This window comes from Anopheles stephensi, chromosome X (assembly GCF_013141755.1).
Source record: "Anopheles stephensi strain Indian chromosome X, UCI_ANSTEP_V1.0, whole genome shotgun sequence".
NCBI lineage: Eukaryota > Metazoa > Arthropoda > Insecta > Diptera > Culicidae > Anopheles > Anopheles stephensi.
Window position 1 is genome coordinate 289,954 of NC_050201.1, and position 21,432 is coordinate 311,385.

Consider the following 21,432-nt stretch of genomic DNA (forward strand, 5'->3'; position numbering starts at 1 on the left):
AGCTACAGTCCGTAAAACTGGTAAAGATCACGCGAATTTTAATTAAGATGTTTCCTTTTCCCTAGCAGTAACCTAACCATAAAACACAACTCGAACATTAGGTTCTAACAACACTAAACAGAGAGATAGGTATTAGACATTAGAGAGTGTAAACGGGTGCCATGTGTATATAATTCCTAACGATTTTATGTTTGTTTCCTAACGCCTCAATGGAGGTAACCTCCAGGTTCCGGCATAATAGTATGACATTAGGTACACTCCACTGCGCGCGCGTAAAGTCGACGCCTGAAGTCAATCGAAACTCACGATCGTTGGAAATAAAAAGTTACCGATAACCCTGGCTGACTGTGCCATAGAGATTGTAAAATCAATTTGCTACATCTCGGGCCTCGGGTTTCTTTATAGACCTGTTTACTATTTGCATACATCGCTCGCTCACTACTTGCTGTTCTGCGTGATGTTGCTTTTGATATTCAATGCTTGGATTGTTGTCGCCGTGAAAGTGTTCTGAACCTGTTGTTTTGTGTTTCATTCCATGTTCATCATTCCAACTACCGAGTTTTGTTGAATGGGAGCGAGTATTGTGTCACCCCAATGGCGATAACAATTTCATCGCTTGCTTTTCCTGAATTTATTAATTAAAACGCACAGGAAATGCAGGGTCAAATATGCTTTAGGATAAGCTGTTATTGCCCCAGTACGCATTTGTTTGATTCTCGCCCTAAAAGTCTCAGGCTGGCATTTTTGGCTTTCGCACTTCGCAACTGCCAGGCCCACGTGTTCATAACTGTAGAATCCACATTTCCTATCCACTCCGAAGGAATTTCGGTCCTGTATGTGAATAGGATCTCTATCATCTATATGATGATTTTACTGTTGTGCAGCGAAACAGGTTCACCAATCCCCAATGGCTTAGAAAAAATCTACAACGTTCATAGGTTCCCAAGCGTTTGTAGCGAAGTATAAGTCAGTGAAGTGAAGATAAAAAAATAAAATGCTTATGTTATGCGGAAAATATTATATTCAGAAGTGCAGCAGCATCAACAAATGTTGTAAAGGCAAGGAGAAAGAAAAAACAACAAAAAGTTCAATTTACGCTTACATTCGCCCAGGAACTGTAGGTACTCCATCGTTCCGATCAGATATGCGCATGTCAGTAAATCCAACCTTTAACTTTTGATTCGCGGAATGTATTCCAATACATGTGCTCTCTAGGTTAACCTCCGGACAAAACTATTAACCCTTTGCATACCCTTACATATTACTGTGGGTAGTCTTTTCGAATCCTTGCTGGCCAGAAGCTAATTCGATTTTCCCGATTCGCCTACTATTCGAAAAGGATTCGAAAGGGATACTCCCCGCCCAGAGCGTCACGAAATTTAACACCACCACTTTGCATTCCTCGAACGCATGCGAATGCGAGAACGGCAATATACGACGATCGGTACGCAATCGGTAAGCACTACTGTAGAGTGAAGCTGGTTGGTAGAATCGGTGGATGGCAGGTTCGTTTCGTTTGATAGAAGAGTAGGACGCATGTGTTGAGGTGACGGATGATGCTAGAGTGTGTAGTGTGACCTCATGGGTATCCTTGCTCTCAATAGCTTTCCTCACTGTCGTGTTGTTCGGTTAGTAGAATAATCCCACTAAAGAAAAAACAAACTCACAGCTTATGACATCGCTCACTTCTTATCCTGTTTTCGCGAGTACATCAAACTTAAGGAACTTGTATCACTTGTAAACGGCGCCGAAGACAATTCACCACTAACTTTGCCTACAGCTTCACTGCACCACAGCGCTATGGATCTAAAAATCCGATGAACTCTGGCGCTCTGCGCACGATTAACCCTACAACAGATTAGATCTGACCAAATGGTTTGAGCACGAGTCCTGCCGTTACCGACCTCAATGCAGGCTGCCGCAAACAGCTCAAGCATTTCCCTGGCAACGGTACCAACGCGCGGAACACCACGACCGCGACCAACCAGCGATGAACGATCAATAAACGATTGTCGCTGCATACCGTTTGCATTTATACAGTACGGGAGGGTTTCCTCCTTCTGGTGTTTCCACTTTGACAAGCAATCCGGCAGCAAATCTAGCCAGTTTTGGATACATTCATTAATGGCATCATCCTCCCGCCGTCCATCGTAAACGTCAATCTCAGGTGCACCAAGAACCATAACAACCCAACCGTTCCTTCCTACTTCTATGCAATCATACAGTTTCCACCACTTTTATGGGTGGTGTGCGTGTGTTACCGAAACGTGTAATAAAAAAACCCCTTCTGCGACTATAAAAACCTATAAAAACGTAAGATTATTTTTTTCAATCATTGTTGTTGCCTTTTCATTACTTTTTTTTCTCTCATTTTCTCTCTTTCTCTTTCTCTCTGTCTCTCTCAACACTTTTATAGGCTGTGTGCAACCGCTTAAAGCCACTGTAGCCAAAACTTTTCATCCCTCGTTTAACCTTCCCGGAGTCAGTCCGGCGCTTTTTACATCGTGTTCTCAAGATAGATGGACAGGAGAGAGAGAAAAAAAATCTACTTCATCAAACGAATTATACAGAAGGCACAACATACTGGAGAAGGTTTACTCCCGCGCTTCGCATACCCTTCATTGTGTAAATTAAAAAAGAAGAAAATTAAGATGGTGGGGAAAACACCGAACATACCCGCGATTTGCATGGCGACGAGTAGATAGGCGGGAGTGTGGTATGATGTGCGCATTATGCTACCGGCGCGTTCTGGCGCATACCATTTACAGTAAATCGGTTTCACCAATCAGCGGAACGGAAGATGCAAGTGAATATCCCTGCCCAAAAAAACAACACACCCAGGCACAGAAAGCATGGTAATGCAAAATAATGTTATTGGACTACCATCTTGAATGTAACAAAATATTTGAGAACTGTAACATAAAAAAATATGGGAGTGGCCCAGAATGTAGCCACATTACACCCAAAGGTATTCAATGGAATTTTTAAAAACGACTAGTTGGGACCCTTTTTGGGAAATTGCTGTTGATTGCATACTTTTAAGAGTTGTTGATCGTAGACACACTTCGAGCGAATAAGGTTAATCTTTTGCTTTCTATTTTAAGGATTCTAAATGTTATTGATCGAGTTTTTTTAAGTATAGAAGAAGTTGCATGAAATAGCCAATTGTGCGACATGAACATATCCTCTAGATTGCTTCGTTTGTGTGTATGTATTTGTGTATCAGTAACATACTTTCATCAGTGTACAGAGAGCAACCCCCTTCGACCGATGGCATACCTATTTCTGGGTGCACCTTCACAAAGGTTGTGGCGGATAATTGTTTTAAACAAATTTTTGGCTACGTCCTTCGTGTGCTGAATTATCCAAACTGTCGGTACAGGATGAAAAAACGATGAACGGAATATAAATCACTATTTTAATTTCAACATCTCAAATCAGGCACAACAGCATAGCAAACATGTTTTCTACCGTTTACTAAAGATCTAGAGACACTCACACGCGCGCACACCCTTACTCAAATTAACAAAACGTATCATACAATTACACTCGCTAAGAAAACTAGCTTTTAATGCGGATTAACCACCGTTGTGACACCTTCCTCTAACACACAAAAGTCGTTTAAAAGAACTGTCCGAAGAAAAAGCACATTATGCCTACAATTTTTTCATAGCATTTAAGTATTATTTTATTCTTAAAATGTGTAGTATCAATTTCACTGTACACAATAGAAAGAAAAAAAAATCCAAATAAGCTATGAATCCACCAGCCGTGTTTTGTGCGAGCACAGTACGAGCCGCTACCGTTACCGTTGTGGACGCAATAATGCCACAGCAGTCCCGGTAAACGAACAGGCGGTCCGCAATTTCTTATCGGGAAAAGCGAATAAAAATTCACCAGAAACTGCTGCTCTCTTTCATCCCAACTGTGCTGGTCCTGGCCTGATTGATTGTATTTCCACTTCAAACACTTTCTAACTATCCTTGCCCGTCTCACTATACTATCACCTACGGCAGTGTGAGTGAAGGATACTATGGAAGCGAGACAGCTTCAATGCGAAAACGCCATTTTGTGCGAATTTCTCTAACTGTCGGGCGAGAAAAACGGAAATTTGGCTCCACCTTTTCCAGTTACCCAAGGCACAACCACTTCATTACGATGAAGAGTGTTCATGCTTTTCCGCAGCTTTAAGGAATACAACATCACTGAAGGCTGAGGTGCTTTGGAAGATTCATGACTTGAGTCGATGGTTTGCTGTTTTCCCCCTATGGGATCAACTTCCCCATGCTATAAATATGATAAGGATAACACGATGCTCTTACATAGGCCTGCGCGCGCATGTTTTCCCTCACGTCATTGATGCGAGGGCGGGAAATACTACACTGATACGAAATAGCGGAGAAAACCATATGGCCCTCCCGGATGCCGTGTCTACCACCTTTTGCTACAAGGGAGAACGTGTTGTTTGTTTTGTCACCGTATGTGTCGTCTACCACAAAGGATGTCAGGGCACTACGCCTCACATGTTGAACCCATCAGGTGACATTAGAGTTGCCCGGAATACGGACGTTCGTTTATGGTCGTTTGTAATTTGAGACTTATCTACAGAGACACCAGGCAGCATGTCTAACATACACGTGACACATGGTGAGATGAAGTAGTTTACCAATAATCAATCGTAAAACTAAATTGCTTAACAAATATGTCCAATGAATCCTGTTTCATCCACTAAAAATATGCCAACAACATATTGCAAACAAACAACAAAATAACAAAATATGCAAATAACACACGCACACACATACCGTTTGTGGTGAGCAGAATCGGGGTTTTTGTTGACATTTGTCAATTTCTAAATTTCATTGTGGAAGGACAATGGAGGTGGTGAAGTCTCTGAACTGTACGATAATCGCACTGTTGTGCGACACATTATTAGACTATTGAAGTGCCGGTGAGCTGGTGCTGTCAAGAGAATGTGCGTTCACAACAAAAGCCAGGATATTGAATTGAAACGTGCAATACCTGCACGACCAGGGTTCAAATCCTATCTGAACTCCCTTGCAAAAGATTGGACCACAATAAACGATATTGTGTCGCGTATCGTTCTGTGGGAAAAGAACAACAAGACGTGCATGATTTACGGTGCAAGGGCTATAAAGAATTTACATGGCTGTAAAATTTGTGAGTCCCTAAGCTCATCAACATATATTACCAGAAAGGGAGTTTATGCAAAGTCCAGCAATCAAGCGAAGTTAAAACCAACAATATTTTGCACTTAGATGCATGCATCAGTGTTGTAGGAATGAAAAAAATAAGCTCGATTGAACTTTAGCAAATTTGGATTGGGATTTGATTCCAAGTTCTCTCGTGAAGGCGACCAACATCGCTCTTAGTAGGTCCGATGGCTCGAATAAAGCTAATTATGAAACAGCTAATTTGCACCCTCGTTGGTAGTAATCCGTTGCTGCTCGGCATTTATGCACGTATATTTTTATACATTTTCAAAGCAATTAATCCAGGATCGTTCCAATCCAATAACATCAGAAATGGATAGCAGTATATAAAAGCGATACAATCTCCTGTTCTTATCTTCCTGGATTCTATTTATCTCCACTTCATACTCGAACGAGACGATGTTAACGAGCGCATAAATGTTTTTTCACCATATTTTTAACTTTTATAGCACAGCCATAATGGACATATCCCTCGGTAAGTAACGGCTGCTGGCAAATCATCATTCCTCAAGCTATTCCTCTAGCTGTTCTCTTCACGATTTAATGATCAAACAGAGCACAAGATTCACTTCAGTTATAGCTACTCAAATGGATCGTTAAAGTGCATTCCCGAATGGGCATTGCAAATTGGAATTAAAAGCAAGCAGTCCCTGTTTAATCTTGCAACACCACGCAAATTTGCGACCACTTGCTAGTAATGAGGCAAACGGGCTGTAATAAAATTATCCTACGCATTAACTAGCCTAAATCGAGCTTGTCAGCTAGTTGTCGGACAGTGTTTATGTGTGTTTCTCCGTACTTACTTGTTCTGTTTTGCGGCATCTGATAGCTCATGCTGCTTTACGGGCGCCGATCACTTCCACGCCTGATGTTTGATTGTGCCAGATATCGGGGATCCAGGTGATTCCGGTTACCATTTCGATGACATTTGAGCCGCAGTTTTGGTTGATGGTCGTGTGTGGATTGGAGGGGATCCACAGGTAAGAATGAGCATGAAAACGAAAAGAGAAAATTATGTTTCTTTTAATATGCATTCGGTTGTTAAAACTGCAATGAACATTTTATTTTCAGTCACTATGAATTTTATATACAGTGATAAACACTTTATATTCTGGTTGCTACCAGTTTAAGAGGATAGATTGTTGAGAATATGAGAATGGTTGTTGCTTCCTGTTTACATGATGCATACAGTTTTGCCGTCAGGAGCGAACAATGATCTTAGGTGGGCCGAAAATTCCCTTTCGGCAGGTATAAAGCGATCTTTTCTCCTTCTGTGTTTCGTTTTAACAGTGTAACACTGGCAATTTGCTTCACGTTTCCCAAACGTTCCTGATCTTCACCAATTTGTATCTTTTGAGATTGTCTTTGAAACTATATATGTGTGATGAAACATGTGATCTGCTGGGCGATGAAACAAAATGTGGCCAACATGTGTAGTGAGCGTATGCAACCATTTTTTGCTCCCATATGTCTGCATGGAATAACGCCATCAATTTCTGTGGTGGAACATAGAGCATATTTGCAAACTTCACCAACCGAAAATATTTAGTTTTGTCCCAGCAAACTATGGTCTGAGTCATGATTAACTGCCACTGTTTGATTTGCATTCAGGAACAGAGGAACAATGCTTTCCCAGACGCAGTGTGATACATGTACGTGATGTGAAACACCTTGAAGCGTTATGATTCATACGTTTCAGATGATTCACCCAAAACGGGAGCAGCTTTTTGATGAGCTAGAAGGAACTTGGTGTTGGGACTTTGCACAGCATTGCTTCTTTCCAAGACACACACAAAGAAACACTGGATACTTCGAGATGAAATATCTCTACATAAAAAAGACACATAAATTCTCCTACAGTGTAATTTATGATCATTTACCTCCTATTCGTTCGTACCAACACCGAGTCCAATGATGCTGTGCTCGATTAAACCACACGCGAGCACACCACTACGGATATTTCAACCGGGCCGCAAAAGCCACGGCGTGGTTTTTGACAAAGGGATTTGGTGCAAAAAAATCGCGACGACGATGCTGCCGCGGAACCGGTTCGATGGAAACTGAGAGCCGTCAGACCAATGATCTGAGAGGCATTCCCTTTGGGTCGTATTATCTGAGAGGTATTCCATAGCTCTCTACCTGGTACAAAATACCGACCAGAACCTTTCATCAGGGAACCATCTTTGGCGAACGATCGTACCGAGAAAAATCCGAGTCCTTCATTTAGCTGTGGTTGTCAGGTACAAGAAGTGGGAGAATGCTGCTTGACAGATATCGTACCTGTGATTCTTTAATGCCAGAAACGATACATGTTTCTCCTTGTCAAACTGGTACTTTCTACGAAGGATATAGGTAAATTGTTTGCGTTGCCTTCATCCAGAAAAGAATTCGCGTGATCTAGTACTTCTAAGATCGCTGTAATAGTTACGGGCCTAAGTCTGAAACGCCTGAATTCTTCGTAAAAGCTGATACCCTTACGGTCAATACACCATTACCTATTTTCAGATTTTCTGAACGAATACCCATCAAGGCATACCCATACCACGTCATATAAGGAAAACAGGTTTGTAGACGCAAACGAGACCACAGACCTGCCGAAATTATATTCTTTTCTTCACACATATTCCCTTCACCACCACGAAGGAGGTACTCAGGATGGTGGTGAACAAGGTTTTGCATGGAACCAAGGGTACAAAACATACCGAGGAGACGGGAAAGCACTACCAAAAAGAACTAAACAACAACACAAAAAGGATAGGTCACGGTCCCTCACTCTCCAGAACGAAAAGGGATACAGGTACTGGAGAGTGAAGGAGCAAGAGAAGCTAAGGCGGATTCATTCTAAACTTGCACTTGTGTACGCATGTGCGTATGCGTCCATGCGTAAAGTTTGTCTATTTAACGATCATTCAAGCATCCTCCCTGGCGTCATCTATCGGGTGATAGCAATAGCCAGCAAGAGGTAAAGCGTGAAGCAGTCAGAGCAATGGCGTTCATTCATCGTTCTATTGCAACAGTACCAGACACGGTACCTAAACACGTTCCAGTAGCCATCCTCAGTGAAAGTTCAAATATCATTCTCAATTCTTCTGCCCTTTTGACACCACAACCTCGAGAGGTCTTGGGTTGAATGGTATAGAATATAACTAACAATTTTTCTGCTTCTTTGATACTGTAACCTGGTGAGATCTTCGCTAGATTTTTCACCCCTAGTGGATTCCTAGATCCTTTCATGTGAAAACCTGGCGCCAACCCTGATCGCTCCGAAAAACCTTTTCTCTGATACAGTTTAGTTCTGAACAGTTTAGTTCTGCTAAGACGTATTGTGAAACCGACGAAAGCTTATTTCATTTATATTTTTAGTATGTCATGCTCAAGTAGTGAATCCTAAACGCACTACAAAACCACACAATCTTATTCTTCATGTAACGCAAGTATTTTCTTTTTCCGTTGGCCCTATCCCGCGTCGAATGCTCGAAATGAGACCATGAATAAAGAAAATGTTATTGCTATTGCTGCTATGCTATTGCATGTGTCGGGTTACGCTTCATGGATGTTTGTGCATGGTTCTAGCGCACCATAAGCAGACTATCGCGAGGGAGATATTTGCTTCTCGCTTGCACTGCCTCTGGCTGGCTGCATGTTATTGCATGCTGTTTGTACAGAAAATCAAACATCATCGCAGTCCATGTTCCATGAACGCCAACCAGTTTTGTGCCGTACTTCTTCGGCATCGTTTACTGAGACTGCTCTCTTAGCATTTTATGTTATGAGTGTAAGAGGATAACAATAACATAGGAGAGCGGAACGGGTTTCTCTACCAAAATATCCAACATGCAGTGTATGCCGCCGCTCTCTACATTCTTTACACCTCTAGGCCTCGAACAGCACCCTCCAGACCGCGCTCGATTCGACACACCCTAGGGCCGACAGTAAAGCCCCGACAAAGAGGCACCTTGTTCGACCACGCACACCAACCAACGAAAGAAGCACACACATACATATACACGATAAAGATGCTGGTTTTTGTAGAGGGAAGCATGAGTTTCGTTCGCAATTTACACGCCGAAAACTGTTTTCCGATAAAACCGCAACATTTGTCATGGACAAAAGCTAATTACCAAGTTGTGAAACTTCAAAACAATAATTTCTAAGCATACAGCCCACAAGTAACCCTATACTTCCGTTGCTAGGGCATGAAATCATTTCGATGTGCTACTTCCGTAAAGTGTGTCTTTAGCATCACACGCATACACCGTCTCATCCGCGGCAGTGGTCGGCAACGTTATGCTCGGAGCTTTGCGAAGCTTTATCAAAACATTATTGAAAAATTATTTTACAAAAAACTTAACCCTTTCATAGTCAAAATACGGATACAATGGCTTGCTATTTTCAGTCAGTCCTGCAGGTGAGATTAGGTGCCGCTATTAAACGAAACGGCTAAAGTCTGAATAGATGCCCCCCCCCCCCCCCCCCACACTCACGGCACTCACTTTTCGTTACTGAGTTACCTTAAATTTAGGTAAAAGTTAAGCAAAAATGTGAGAAATCGTTGTAATAGTTATTTATAATAATTAAAAATAATAAATAAATAATAAATTAATAAATACTTATAGTAAAAATTCTGAAAAATATACCCTTTTGGGTAACTCAGTTGCAAAAATGGGTGTTCGTGAGTGGGGGGGGGGGGCATCTATTCAGACTTTAGCCAACGAAACTACCGGGATGTCTAAGCTAGTTATACTCTTGTCATAAAATTGGAAAGGCATATGGAATGGAATTTGCCATCGGCAGGAAAATGAAATAATCCAGCCCCAAGTATGAAAAAACGGCTACGCTGTTTGTACATGAAGGAAAGCAAAGTGTAGCCAGATGTAGCTGTGAGGTGTAATAGAACGACTGGTCATATGGCCGTAGGTCAAAATCCTTCACAGCTATTATGTCCATGTGCACGCAAATGTTTGAAGACCACTGCCCATTAACAGTATTGACAGCTTTCACATCCTTCCTAAAGATACGCGTATAAAAATGCATCCTCTTTTTTCATCCAAATAATCCACGTTTCAGCGTAGAGAATGTGAACAATGTCTTAGCGAAATCATTCACATTAGTAGCGAAAATTCACGCACAACATCTACCGACTTCCCGTACTTCTTCCGAGGCGCGTCACACGGCAGCCATTTTGATTTGTTTACATTCATCTAGTACAAAAATACATTGCACGAGATGTTATTTTTGAATAAGAGCATTAAAGCACTGTAAAGGATGCGTCTTGGGAGTGTATGTACCAGTTTGGTTCTTAAAGACATCTTTTCTTCAGTAATTGTTTCTGGCAAGAGAGATAAAGTTTTTCGAATAGCTATTTGTTCCTTGCCTTGGATCAGAATACAGGTTTAGGGGGAGGTGGATGGATGGTTGAGGCCAGGTCAGGCTAGCTAGTTCAAGATTCGGCCACCGTCAACCGTGGCGTCGTTACGCTCTTTCAATCGTATATAAGTGAAGACTAACCAATAAAAAAAAAAACTTTAAGCTTAAGATGGTGTGTGCGATTACGATTACTGATAAACGGTTATATTGCTTGTCTTGACGTCTGCCAGTTATATTATGCAAACGAAGAACTTTGCGGCTGAGAGATATATAAAGCTATTCGCACTCATTTTAATGCTGGTCTCGCATTTCAAACACTGCTGCACTGCGTGGCAACTACTTAAGCCATCACACAACACATCAAACAAAGGGAAAAAAACTAGCTGATGGCCGCCACCAACGTTGGATGGGCTGTTGTTGGAGAGGCTTGTTGACCGATGCCAAGGCAAGATGTTCGTGGTGCGTTGATTGATGTTGTGTTAATCATATCCAATACCTCCTTATAAAACCAAAGCAACTATTCCAGCTAGAGGGTCTAACCCTTAGTCTAGTGATCAGCCATTGATATTCACTTGCTTAATCATAACGATAATTGTTGTGCATGAACTTAAAAGTTTTCCTCGCTTCATACGTGTGATTCATTGTAGATTTTGGTTAATTTTTGTTTGGCACAGTTCAAAACTGCTGTTCACTATTCCTGTACCGAGCTAATAGAATTGCACGGTTGGAATTTATTACGCTGGCTGCAGTTTATGGCGATGCATTAGTCATAACGGACCTATAACGGACGCGCCGAGACCTGAAGACACCTACCGTTTCGATATGGTGAGCGGTTGATTGACTGCCTGGATGAAGAAAAACCAGCTACTGCACCGTAATAACGAATCAGATATGCACTTTTCCTCCCGTTCCACAATTATTCGGTCTTTTGCTCTCGCAACCACTCAATGTTTATTTATTTTGTTTCGTTCTAGAAAACATCAATAATAACCAAAGCAGCTACTGTAGTGGAAGCATAAGTGACTGATTTATTTTCTTTTCGCTTTCGCTCACTCGGAACCCTTGTAATTGGGTTTTTATATGGTGTTTCTTTAGTGTGAATTATCGCACAGGTCATCTAAGACCGTGCATTCTAGTAAAACGACAGCGAAAAGAAATCCTGGTTTTATGAAACGACTGGTATAAACACACGCACACACATACACGCACACACTACATTCACACACACATACTCTCGCATGCTCTCACAATTTGCTGAAATACACACGCACACATATACGAGCCGGGGGTGTATTTTAAACGCTTTCCCTTTCCGAACATGACCAATTTTTCTTATGCTTCAGAAAGCAATATTACTAACAATCGCACACCCAAACCAAATGTAATTACTTAATTCACAAACCAATTCCAACAGTGAGTCCTGTTTTTCTACCGTTTTTATTCACCGAAATTCACGGCAAACGTGTACCGTGCGTCAGAAACGCGATGATAAGTGCACACTTAAATACGAGCCTACCATACGAAGACGGATGGTGGAAAACTGGTTGGCTGTTCACTGACTTATTGGCCGCATGCTCTAACCCCTGGCTGGAGATTCTGGCCGTACTGGAGACCATGGAGGAAAAACGAGACAGCATTCAACGAGATTGTGTGTCTGCATCTCCTTCATATTTCCTTCCAGCAAAGAACACCAGAGTGAATGAGCATGATTGTGTGTGCGCGCAAGAGCGAGAGAGAGACAGAGATAGAGAGAGAGCGACAACGAACGCACTTCACTAAACAACCTAATTTCGATTGGCCAGGATTACATGCGTGAGAGCGTTGCGAGAGCATCGCGCGCTGTATTCTCGTTCTCTTTCTCTCTCTCTCTCTCTTACTACGCTTTTTTTCCACCTGTACAACGAGCGCCACAAACGGTGCCGTTGTGTTGTTCTTGGTATTGACCCTACTACACACGAGGATTGTAAATACTACACTACGTACACTTCATTCTAGCAATCGTCAGCTTTTTCCGCACACAACGAAGCAGTACATCACACAACACATGCACACACGCTCTCTTTCTTTCTCTCTCTCTCTCTCTCTCTCTCAGCAGTATGGACATTATCTTTGTTTTCTTCTTTTCTTATCAATGCCATTTTATGGATAACGCGAGATGATTCAATATCGATGGCGCTTGGAATACCGTGACGCCATCGATATTGTTCTTAAATTTTAGATTTTGCCGTGCGAAAAAAACCGATGAAGGCATGACGAACGAACGCCTAAGATCACAGTACGGTTCTCATCTGGATTGGCCTAGCGTCACAGTTCTTGGTAAAGGGATTACACGAGATGGGATTCGCTGTCTCAAATCATTGGTGTAAAAAACCAGCAGTTCGGTTCCGTACGGACTACACCATGTTTGATATACAAATGCGCCTAATTTTTTGTTCGCAGTACCGCAGCACGCTAAATATTGTAGCAATAAGATATATCACCGTTTCATTTTATTTGTTCGTTATGCAGCAGCATTCTATCATATAGTTTTTACCCACAACTTTTGTTCATTTGAACCAGATACAAAATGTTAAGGAATGTTGTTCATAATTAGCACAGGTTATTCGAGACAAATTGCTCTGTAATGGTAACTCTTTCAGAGAACTTAGTCTATGGACTCTTCACACCCAAAAAGAATATGTTGTCCCAACCATAATAATACTGCTAAAATATCAAATTAAGTACAGACCAGTTACGCAAACAAGGGGCAACGAGAAGCAAAACATGCTCCACGGGCTAATGGTCCCGCAAATATTCACGTAAATCATCTACCTTAAATCGAGTTACACATTCGTAAGCGCGGGATATGCCTAAATACCCGATTAAAAACATAAGCCCCAAGATGGCCATAACTAAAAATACGCCAATGAGCAAACTTACTAGCATTACCGAGGCAGCCATTATGAGTGCGCCCTCTATCAGGACAAACCCGGTAAAGGCCATCACCGCTGTGGTCATTGTGAAGAAGATAAACACCAAGAACGGCAGCGTGAACGTGAATATCGCAATGGCTACCGCCAACGCCAGGATCGGGTACTGCTGTAGGCTGGCGAAAATGGCTTGAGCAATTTCCTGCAGTCGGTACCGAGCGGCAGTTTCCGATACTGCCTTGTTGATGCGATGCACTACAAAGACGAGTACGAGCATATTATAATCGAATAATTGCAGTAGATAAACAATACTGGCGAACTCACGGTACAGCGAAGACCGGGACAGTATAAAGCGGGCCAAATCTTCGTTTCTTTTGTGACGCCTGTCCATTTCCTTTGCTTTATGCGGTGTACCAACGTCAGGGAAGCTCTAGGTAGAGGATTTTGCAAAGGATTAGCAAGTAAAATCTATCTGTTCTGCAGAATATCAACACATACTTGCTCTTCAATTCTATCGTCGGAGGATTCCAGAGGCATTGTGCTAAGGCTTATGGAATGTTATTTTACCATGAGTCGTTTTCCAGGCGGCTTGATAATTTGTGATTAGAAGAAGCTTCGCGCGAGTAACTACTGCTGGAAGTACCACCAACAAAACTTTTTCGCTTTCCGTCACCATTAGCAACCGGAATGCCAAGGGATTTGTTGTGCCAAGTTGAGAAATGTCAAACTACTGTAAATAAGGCAGCGGTCTAGCATTCAGCCAACGACAAGAAAGACACCAAGAGTGTCTATTAAAGTGCTCGGTGAACTCAACGGAGTTTCGTAATAAAAATTGAAAGTAACAAAACTTCAAAAAATAACTTATTTCAGCAGAGCACCAATAGCCCCAAAATTCGAGTGATGTGGCGATGACCGTTTGAATGAGCTGAGCTGCGATATGACCACAGCCTCATCAATGTATACTGTGTACCATGAGTTCGTTCACATATACAGAACATATAAGCTGTCAAACACGATTATGAAGGGTGTGTGAAAAGTTAGTTGGTGTTTTAAACATCATTGTCGAATTATTTTCAGGAATAGCCATTTGTTTGACAACTTATTTTTTGATTAATTTTATAATATGATAAATAGCTCAAATCATACCTATACTAAAAAATGAGCAAAAAACAATGTCATAAGACACTGATGTAAAATAGCAATTAGAGTTTGGGTTTTTGGTACAACTTTTGCTGTTGCCTAATGTCAAAGAGAAATTGTGCCGATATTTGCTACTTGGTCGCAGGGAAAATTCTTCGTTAGCTGGAAAAACAAACGATTCGGTGTTTTGCTGTGTAGCTGCCGGCAGTTAATATTGATTATAGAAAGTGTCGTACTATTAATAAGAAATGGAAAATAATGTAAGAACTCATGAAGGTAAGTTGCACAACACAAACGCAATTAATTTTACCGCACGGTGCGGTAGGTTTTACTTCGCACCGGCTTGAATATTTCAGGAACATTCATGTTTCGGCAAAAACCTAAACTCAAAGCATAGAATGGATTGTATAGATTTGCAGCTCGTGCCATTATCACATCTTATGATAATGATGAAGGCAAATTTCACGTCCTACAATTACAGATTATGTATATAGAACTTATAATTGATCTTCACGTGTAAAAGACGTGCTTTTACTTTATTTCTCTTCGCGAAGCTTCAAACTCAAAAATCCTTAATAGAAATTGTTGTTTCAATATTGTAGAGATGCACCCCTTTTTTCTGCGATGCGTTGAGGTTTATGTTGAACTTGTCTTTTCCAAAGAATGCGAGCTACTGTTCCATGCTTTTTACCGCAGGGATAGGGTTAAGAAGATGCAACCTCTTAACTTCATTGCGCTTGTTTCATTGCAGACATAGAGTCTCATATCCGAGATTTGCAGGCCAAAAAGAAGGAGCTAAACGCCGAAGCGACAAAGGATCAGGGCGTAGGATTGGGTGACCGTGGGTACTTCGATAGCGATTTTTACGATGGCGGTGATACGAACAGCAAATATGAAGGATACGTTACCTCGATCGCGCCCAACGACGATATTGATGATGAGGAGGATGATGGTATGCCCATCGGTCGGAACAACCGGCCGATGGGTTACACGGCACCAACGGAACTGCTGAACGAAATGGGCCAGGTACGTTGACCGATGACTGCACGACAAATAGTCTATAGTAACAAACCATGTGGGGTTTTGCGAACTATTTCCAGGGTGAGGATTACGATCCATTTGCGGAGCGACGTAAATCGACGGTGGCAGAAAAGGAGGATGAATATCGCCAAAAACGTAGAAGATTAGTCATTTCCCCAGAGCGAGCGGATCCGTTTGCCGATGGTAGGTATTCTGTTAGCTAGAGAATAATTCGATTTCAAGTTACTAATGCGCATTTCTTGTGAATGTCTTTTTACAGGAGGCAAAACTCCGGATGTTGGTTCACGTTCGTATACGGAAATTATGCGCGAGCAAATACTGAAAGGCGAAGAAGCAGAGGTAATTTTCAGTGGTCATTTGGCTTGACTTGGCTATATTTCTTAGCAACAACTGTAAACTGTTTTCATCTTGCTCTTGTATGTGCAGCTACGCAAAAAAATCCAAGAAAAGGCGAAGGACGGATCGCTAAAGATTAGTATGACCATCTCATCCGCGAAACCAGCCCCGGTCGAGGCGAAGAAGCGTGGCCGTTGGGATCAGGCAGTCGATGTGCAGTTTGTGACACCAAAAAAGGTTGCCGTACCAGCGACTCCGACATGGGATACTGAGGTAAGTCGGTGTCATAACGGCGCTGGTACATATCAATTTATATTCCTTTGTTCGTAATCTATTTTACAGAAAACTCCAGCTGACCATCGCTGGGACGAAACACCTGGGCACAAGGGGAGTGAAACACCCGGAGCAACGCCAAACGTGCGCATCTGGGACGCAACACCGGCCCACATATCCGGTGCGGCTACCACACCGGGTCGCGAAACGCCCGCGGAAAAGTCGACTCGTCGCAACCGCTGGGACGAAACGCCGAAAACTGAGCGTGAAACACCCGGCCACTTGTGGGCCGAAACACCTCGTACCGATCGCGTCTCCGGTGATGGTTTGTTACTGGACGCTACCACGCCCGCTTCAAAGCGCCGTTCTCGCTGGGACGAGACACCGTCCAATGCCGCCACCCCGTCTGCCATGACACCGTCTATCGCAATGACACCCACGCCGCACGGCACGTCGACACCGAGTCATGCCACTCCACTACTCACACCGGGCGGAACAACACCGGTCGGACACAAGGCGATGGCGATGGCAACGCCAACACCAGGCCATCTCGCGTCCATGACACCTGAACAGCTGCAGGCATACCGTTGGGAAAAGGAGATCGACGAACGTAACCGACCTTTCACGGATGACGAGCTGGACGTTATGTTCCCGCCCGGTTATAAGATACTCCCGCCGCCGGCCGGCTACATTCCGATTCGAACGCCGTCCCGTAAGCTGACCGCAACACCGACCCCGATCGCCGGCACACCGGCTGCCTTCTTTATCCAGACCGAGGACAAAACGGCACAAAAGTTCGTGGACAATCAGCCGAAGGGCAATCTGCCGTTCATGAAGCCGGAGGATGCGCAGTACTTCGACAAACTGCTGGTCGAGGTGGACGAAGAGTCGCTGAGTCCGGAGGAGCAGAAGGAGCGTAAAATTATGAAACTGCTGCTAAAGATCAAGAACGGCACGCCACCGATGCGTAAAGCGGCTCTCCGACAGATTACAGACAAATCGCGAGAGTTTGGTGCAGGCCCACTGTTTAACCAGATTTTACCGCTGCTGATGAGTCCGTCGCTTGAGGATCAGGAGCGGCATTTGTTGGTGAAAGTGATCGATCGCATCCTGTACAAGCTAGACGATTTGGTCCGTCCGTACGTGCACAAGATTTTGGTCGTAATCGAACCACTGCTGATCGACGAAGATTACTACGCGCGCGTGGAAGGTCGCGAAATTATTTCCAATCTGGCGAAGGCGGCTGGTTTAGCGACGATGATCTCAACAATGCGTCCCGACATCGACAACATCGATGAGTACGTGCGGAATACGACGGCACGAGCATTTGCAGTTGTTGCATCCGCGCTTGGCATTCCGTCGCTACTGCCATTCTTGAAGGCAGTCTGCAAGAGCAAGAAATCGTGGCAAGCGCGCCACACGGGCATCAAGATCGTGCAGCAAATCGCGATTCTGATGGGTTGTGCCATCCTGCCTCATCTGAAATCGCTGGTCGAAATTATCGAGCACGGGCTTGTGGATGAGCAGCAAAAGGTGCGCACCATAACAGCACTTGCGCTGGCCGCTCTGGCCGAGGCAGCGACACCGTACGGCATCGAATCGTTCGACTCGGTGCTGAAGCCACTGTGGAAAGGCATTCGGACACATCGGGGCAAGGGTTTGGCCGCGTTCCTGAAGGCGATCGGCTATCTTATTCCGCTGATGGATGCTGAGTACGCGAACTATTACACTCGCGAGGTGATGCTAATTTTAATCCGCGAGTTCCAGTCGCCGGACGAGGAGATGAAGAAAATTGTGCTGAAGGTGGTGAAGCAGTGCTGCGCGACGGATGGTGTGGAGGCGCAGTACATCAAGGAAGAGATATTGCCTCACTTTTTCAAACATTTCTGGAACCATCGGATGGCACTGGATCGGCGCAACTATCGCCAGCTGGTCGACACGACGGTCGAGATCGCGAGCAAGGTCGGTGCGTCGGAGATTGTTAACCGTGTGGTAGATGATCTTAAGGATGAGAACGAGCAGTACCGCAAGATGGTGATGGAAACAATTGAGAAAATTTTGGCGAACCTCGGCGCAGCCGACATCGATTCACGGCTGGAGGAGCAACTGATCGATGGTATACTGTACGCATTCCAGGAGCAAACGACCGAGGACGTAGTGATGCTAAATGGGTTTGGCACGATCGTTAATCAGTTGAGCAAGCGCGTAAAGCCGTACCTGCCGCAGATCTGTGGCACAATCCTTTGGCGGTTGAACAACAAGTCGGCCAAGGTACGGCAGCAGGCTGCCGATCTGATCTCGCGCATTGCGGTCGTGATGAAGACGTGCCAAGAGGAGAAGTTGATGGGTCACCTCGGAGTGGTACTGTACGAGTACCTTGGCGAAGAGTACCCTGAGGTGCTAGGGTCAATATTGGGCGCTCTCAAAGCGATTGTCAACGTGATTGGCATGACAAAGATGACGCCCCCAATCAAAGATCTGCTGCCCCGGCTGACGCCCATCCTGAAAAATCGACACGAGAAGGTACAGGAGAACTGTATTGATCTGGTCGGCCGTATTGCGGACCGTGGTCCGGAGTATGTGTCGGCCCGTGAATGGATGCGTATCTGTTTCGAGCTGCTCGAATTGCTGAAAGCGCATAAAAAAGCGATCCGACGTGCAACCGTTAACACCTTCGGGTACATAGCGAAAGCAATCGGTCCACATGACGTGCTGGCGACGTTGCTCAACAATCTGAAGGTACAGGAGCGCCAGAATCGCGTCTGCACGACGGTCGCGATCGCAATCGTGGCGGAAACATGCCGTCCGTTCACTGTGCTTCCCGCGCTCATGAACGAGTACCGTGTGCCGGAGCTAAATGTGCAGAACGGTGTGCTCAAATCGCTGTCCTTCCTGTTCGAGTACATTGGCGAGATGGGCAAGGACTACATCTACGCCGTCTGCCCGCTGCTCGAGGACGCACTAATGGATCGCGATCTGGTCCACCGGCAGACGGCTTGTGCCGCGATCAAACACATGTCGCTCGGTGTTTACGGTTTCGGGTGCGAGGATGCGCTCGTCCATCTACTTAACTACGTGTGGCCGAATATCTTCGAAACGTCGCCCCATCTGGTGCAGGCGTTCATGGATGCGGTCGAAGGACTGCGAGTAGCGCTGGGGCCGATCAAGATACTGCAGTACACTCTGCAGGGACTGTTCCATCCGTCGCGGAAGGTGCGCGATGTGTATTGGAAAATTTATAACTCGCTGTACATTGGCGCCCAGGATGCGTTGATTGCAGGCTATCCGCGTATCACGAACGATCCCAAAAATCAGTACGTTAGATACGAGCTGGAGTACAATCTATAAGGATTGTAAGGAAGATCTCGGGCTCTCGCAAGCTCTTTTCTATGTATACTGTGTGAAAAGTATCGTGAATCTTTACGGTTGAAATAACTTTTACAATTATCCTTCATTGTGTCCTAGGCACACAAAAATCAGCACCTAGCATCTTATTTTTTATCCTTTTTTTAATCATCTACTTCTTGTTAAATTTGATTAGTGTACTTGTAAATAAATGTTCCGTTCTGTTCATTGAACTTCGACTGCATCCTCCGTGTACAGGTATTATTTTAGTAAAAATACTAGCTGGTAATCATTCCGTGTTACCTCCTCGTTTGCATGCTCTCTTGGTGTTGCGCAGCCTGGTGCTGGTCGCTTATTTGTCTCAAAACATCAAAAATGTTCCGGCGGTATCATGATTCCCGATACCAGGAGAGCATCCGCGAAGGAGTTATTCCGATCAGCCGAAAATTCCACGGTTCCGGCAAATGGGCTGTCGAAACGAGCAGGTTTTGATTTTTCAATACCAGGGGAGCATCCAAATCAGGAGGTGTCATGTACTAGCTGTGACATCGGACAGCTGTTCCTTTTTCCCATAGTTCACTCTTTCTATTTAGTATTTTCCCCTCCAATCAGTCGATCATCCGTACGATCGATAGCGTTTGTTCGTCGCTTGGAAAGGGAGAGTAGGTGTTCTCCATTGGTTGTCCCTTACTTGCGTACCTACATGAAGCATCATCACAGATCTGCCCCTAGTGGCCGTCTCGTTCTCGCTTTAGTATCAGGAGAGCGTTCGACAGCGGACGGGTTCTAAGGAGAGTACACTCCCCTCCAAGTTATTCATTATCGGTAGATTATCCGTACGATCGATAGCGTTGGTTCGTCGCTTGGGAGGGGAGAGTAGGTCTTCTCCGACGGTTGTCCCTTACTTGCGTACCTACATGAAGCATCATCACAGATCTGCCCCTAGTCGTCTTCTCGTTCTCGCTTTAGTATCAGGAGAGTGTTCCACAGCGGACGGATTCGAAAGGAGAGAACCCTCCCCTCCAAGTTATTCATTATCGGTAGATTATCCGTACGACCGATAGCGTTGGTTCGTCGCTTGGAAAGGGAGAGTAGGTGTTCTCCATTGGTTGTCCCTTACTTGCGTACCTACATTAAGCATCATCACAGATCTGCCCCTAGTGGCCGTCTCGTTCTCGCTTTAGTATCAGGAGAGTGTTCCATAGCGGACGGATTCGGAAGGAGAACTCACAAACTATCACGTAATATGCGCGAGAGAAAGAGCAGATACAAAATACTAGCTGGTAATCATTCCGTGTTACCTCCTCGTTTGCATGCTCTCTTGGTGTTGCGCAGCCTGGTGCTGGTCGCTTATTTGTCTCAAAAAATCAAAAATGTTCCGGCGGTTTCATGATTCCCGATACCAGGAGAGCATCCGCGAAGGAGTTATTCCGATCAGCCGAAAATTCCACGGTTCCGGCAAATGGGCTGTCGAAACGAGCAGGTTTTGATTTTTCAATACCAGGGGAGCATCCAAATCAGGAGGTGTCATGTACTAGCTGTGACATCGGACAGCTGTTCCTTTTTCCCATAGTTCACTCTTTCTATTTAGTATTTTCCCCTCCAATCAGTCGATCATCCGTACGACCGATAGCGTTTGTTCGTCGCTTGGAAGGGGAGAGTAGGTCTTCTCCGTCGGTTGTCCCTTACTTACTTACCTACATGAAGCATCATTACAGATCAGACCCTAGTGGCCGTCTCGTTCTCGCTCTAGTATCAGGAGAGTGTTCCACAGCGGATGGATTCGA

The 21,432-nt window shown here is 44.3% G+C and overlaps 3 protein-coding genes across 20 annotated transcripts in view; 1 reads left to right on the forward strand and 2 right to left on the reverse strand.

The window, feature by feature from the left end:
• The window catches only part of LOC118515568 (armadillo segment polarity protein), a 32,997-nt gene extending 20,521 nt beyond the window's left edge, over window positions 1-12,476 (reverse strand). Inside the window, exons 1-3 of one of the 18 annotated variants that reach the window (XR_004908113.1) lie at window positions 12,004-12,475; window positions 11,415-11,603; window positions 6,038-6,099 (exon numbers count right to left, since the gene is read on the reverse strand). Coding sequence is in view for 15 of the 18 variants with exons in the window: in XM_036062403.1 (XP_035918296.1) it covers window positions 6,038-6,068 (31 nt within the window). In the remaining 3 variants the exon portion in view is untranslated. Of the gene's footprint in view, window positions 1-3,279; window positions 3,372-3,499; window positions 3,515-6,037; window positions 6,100-7,114; window positions 7,302-11,414; window positions 11,954-11,990 lie in introns of those variants that run through there. The other 17 variants (XM_036062403.1, XM_036062331.1, XM_036062260.1 and 14 more) reach the window with 17 other exon arrangements.
• Window positions 12,477-13,057: 581 nt separating this feature from the next.
• On the reverse strand, window positions 13,058-14,324 carry LOC118517219. Its single transcript, XM_036063227.1, has 3 exons — window positions 14,009-14,324; window positions 13,835-13,940; window positions 13,058-13,765 (listed from the first exon to the last, which is right to left on the reverse strand). Exons 1-3 carry the CDS (start codon window positions 14,045-14,047, stop codon window positions 13,377-13,379), a joined length of 534 nt encoding a protein of 177 aa, XP_035919120.1. The 5' UTR covers window positions 14,048-14,324; the 3' UTR covers window positions 13,058-13,376.
• Window positions 14,325-14,760: 436 nt separating this feature from the next.
• Window positions 14,761-19,889, forward strand: LOC118517315 (splicing factor 3B subunit 1-like). The gene is made up of 6 exons (XM_036063335.1): window positions 14,761-14,926; window positions 15,402-15,676; window positions 15,751-15,874; window positions 15,951-16,030; window positions 16,118-16,300; window positions 16,370-19,889. The coding sequence occupies exons 1-6, from the start codon at window positions 14,899-14,901 to the stop codon at window positions 19,646-19,648; spliced, it is 3,969 nt and encodes a 1,322-aa protein (XP_035919228.1). The 5' UTR covers window positions 14,761-14,898; the 3' UTR covers window positions 19,649-19,889.
• The last annotated feature ends 1,543 nt before the right edge of the window (window positions 19,890-21,432 follow it).

What these genes read in the sequence shown, in the direction of transcription:
- LOC118517219 (XM_036063227.1), bottom strand. Translation starts at nt 14,047, where the DNA reads ATGCCTCTGGAATCCTCCGACGATAGAATTGAAGAGCAA. An exon ending in ACGATAGAATTGAAGAGCAA is followed by an intron (nt 13,941 to 14,008) that starts GTATGTGTTGAT and finishes TCCTCTACCTAG; the next exon opens with AGCTTCCCTGACGTTGGTAC. An exon ending in GTCCCGGTCTTCGCTGTACC is followed by an intron (nt 13,766 to 13,834) that starts GTGAGTTCGCCA and finishes TCGTCTTTGTAG; the next exon opens with TGCATCGCATCAACAAGGCA.
- LOC118517315 (XM_036063335.1), top strand. Translation starts at nt 14,899, where the DNA reads ATGGAAAATAATGTAAGAACTCATGAAG. An exon ending in TGCTGAACGAAATGGGCCAG is followed by an intron (nt 15,677 to 15,750) that starts GTACGTTGACCG and finishes AACTATTTCCAG; the next exon opens with GGTGAGGATTACGATCCATT. An exon ending in CTCCGACATGGGATACTGAG is followed by an intron (nt 16,301 to 16,369) that starts GTAAGTCGGTGT and finishes TCTATTTTACAG; the next exon opens with AAAACTCCAGCTGACCATCG.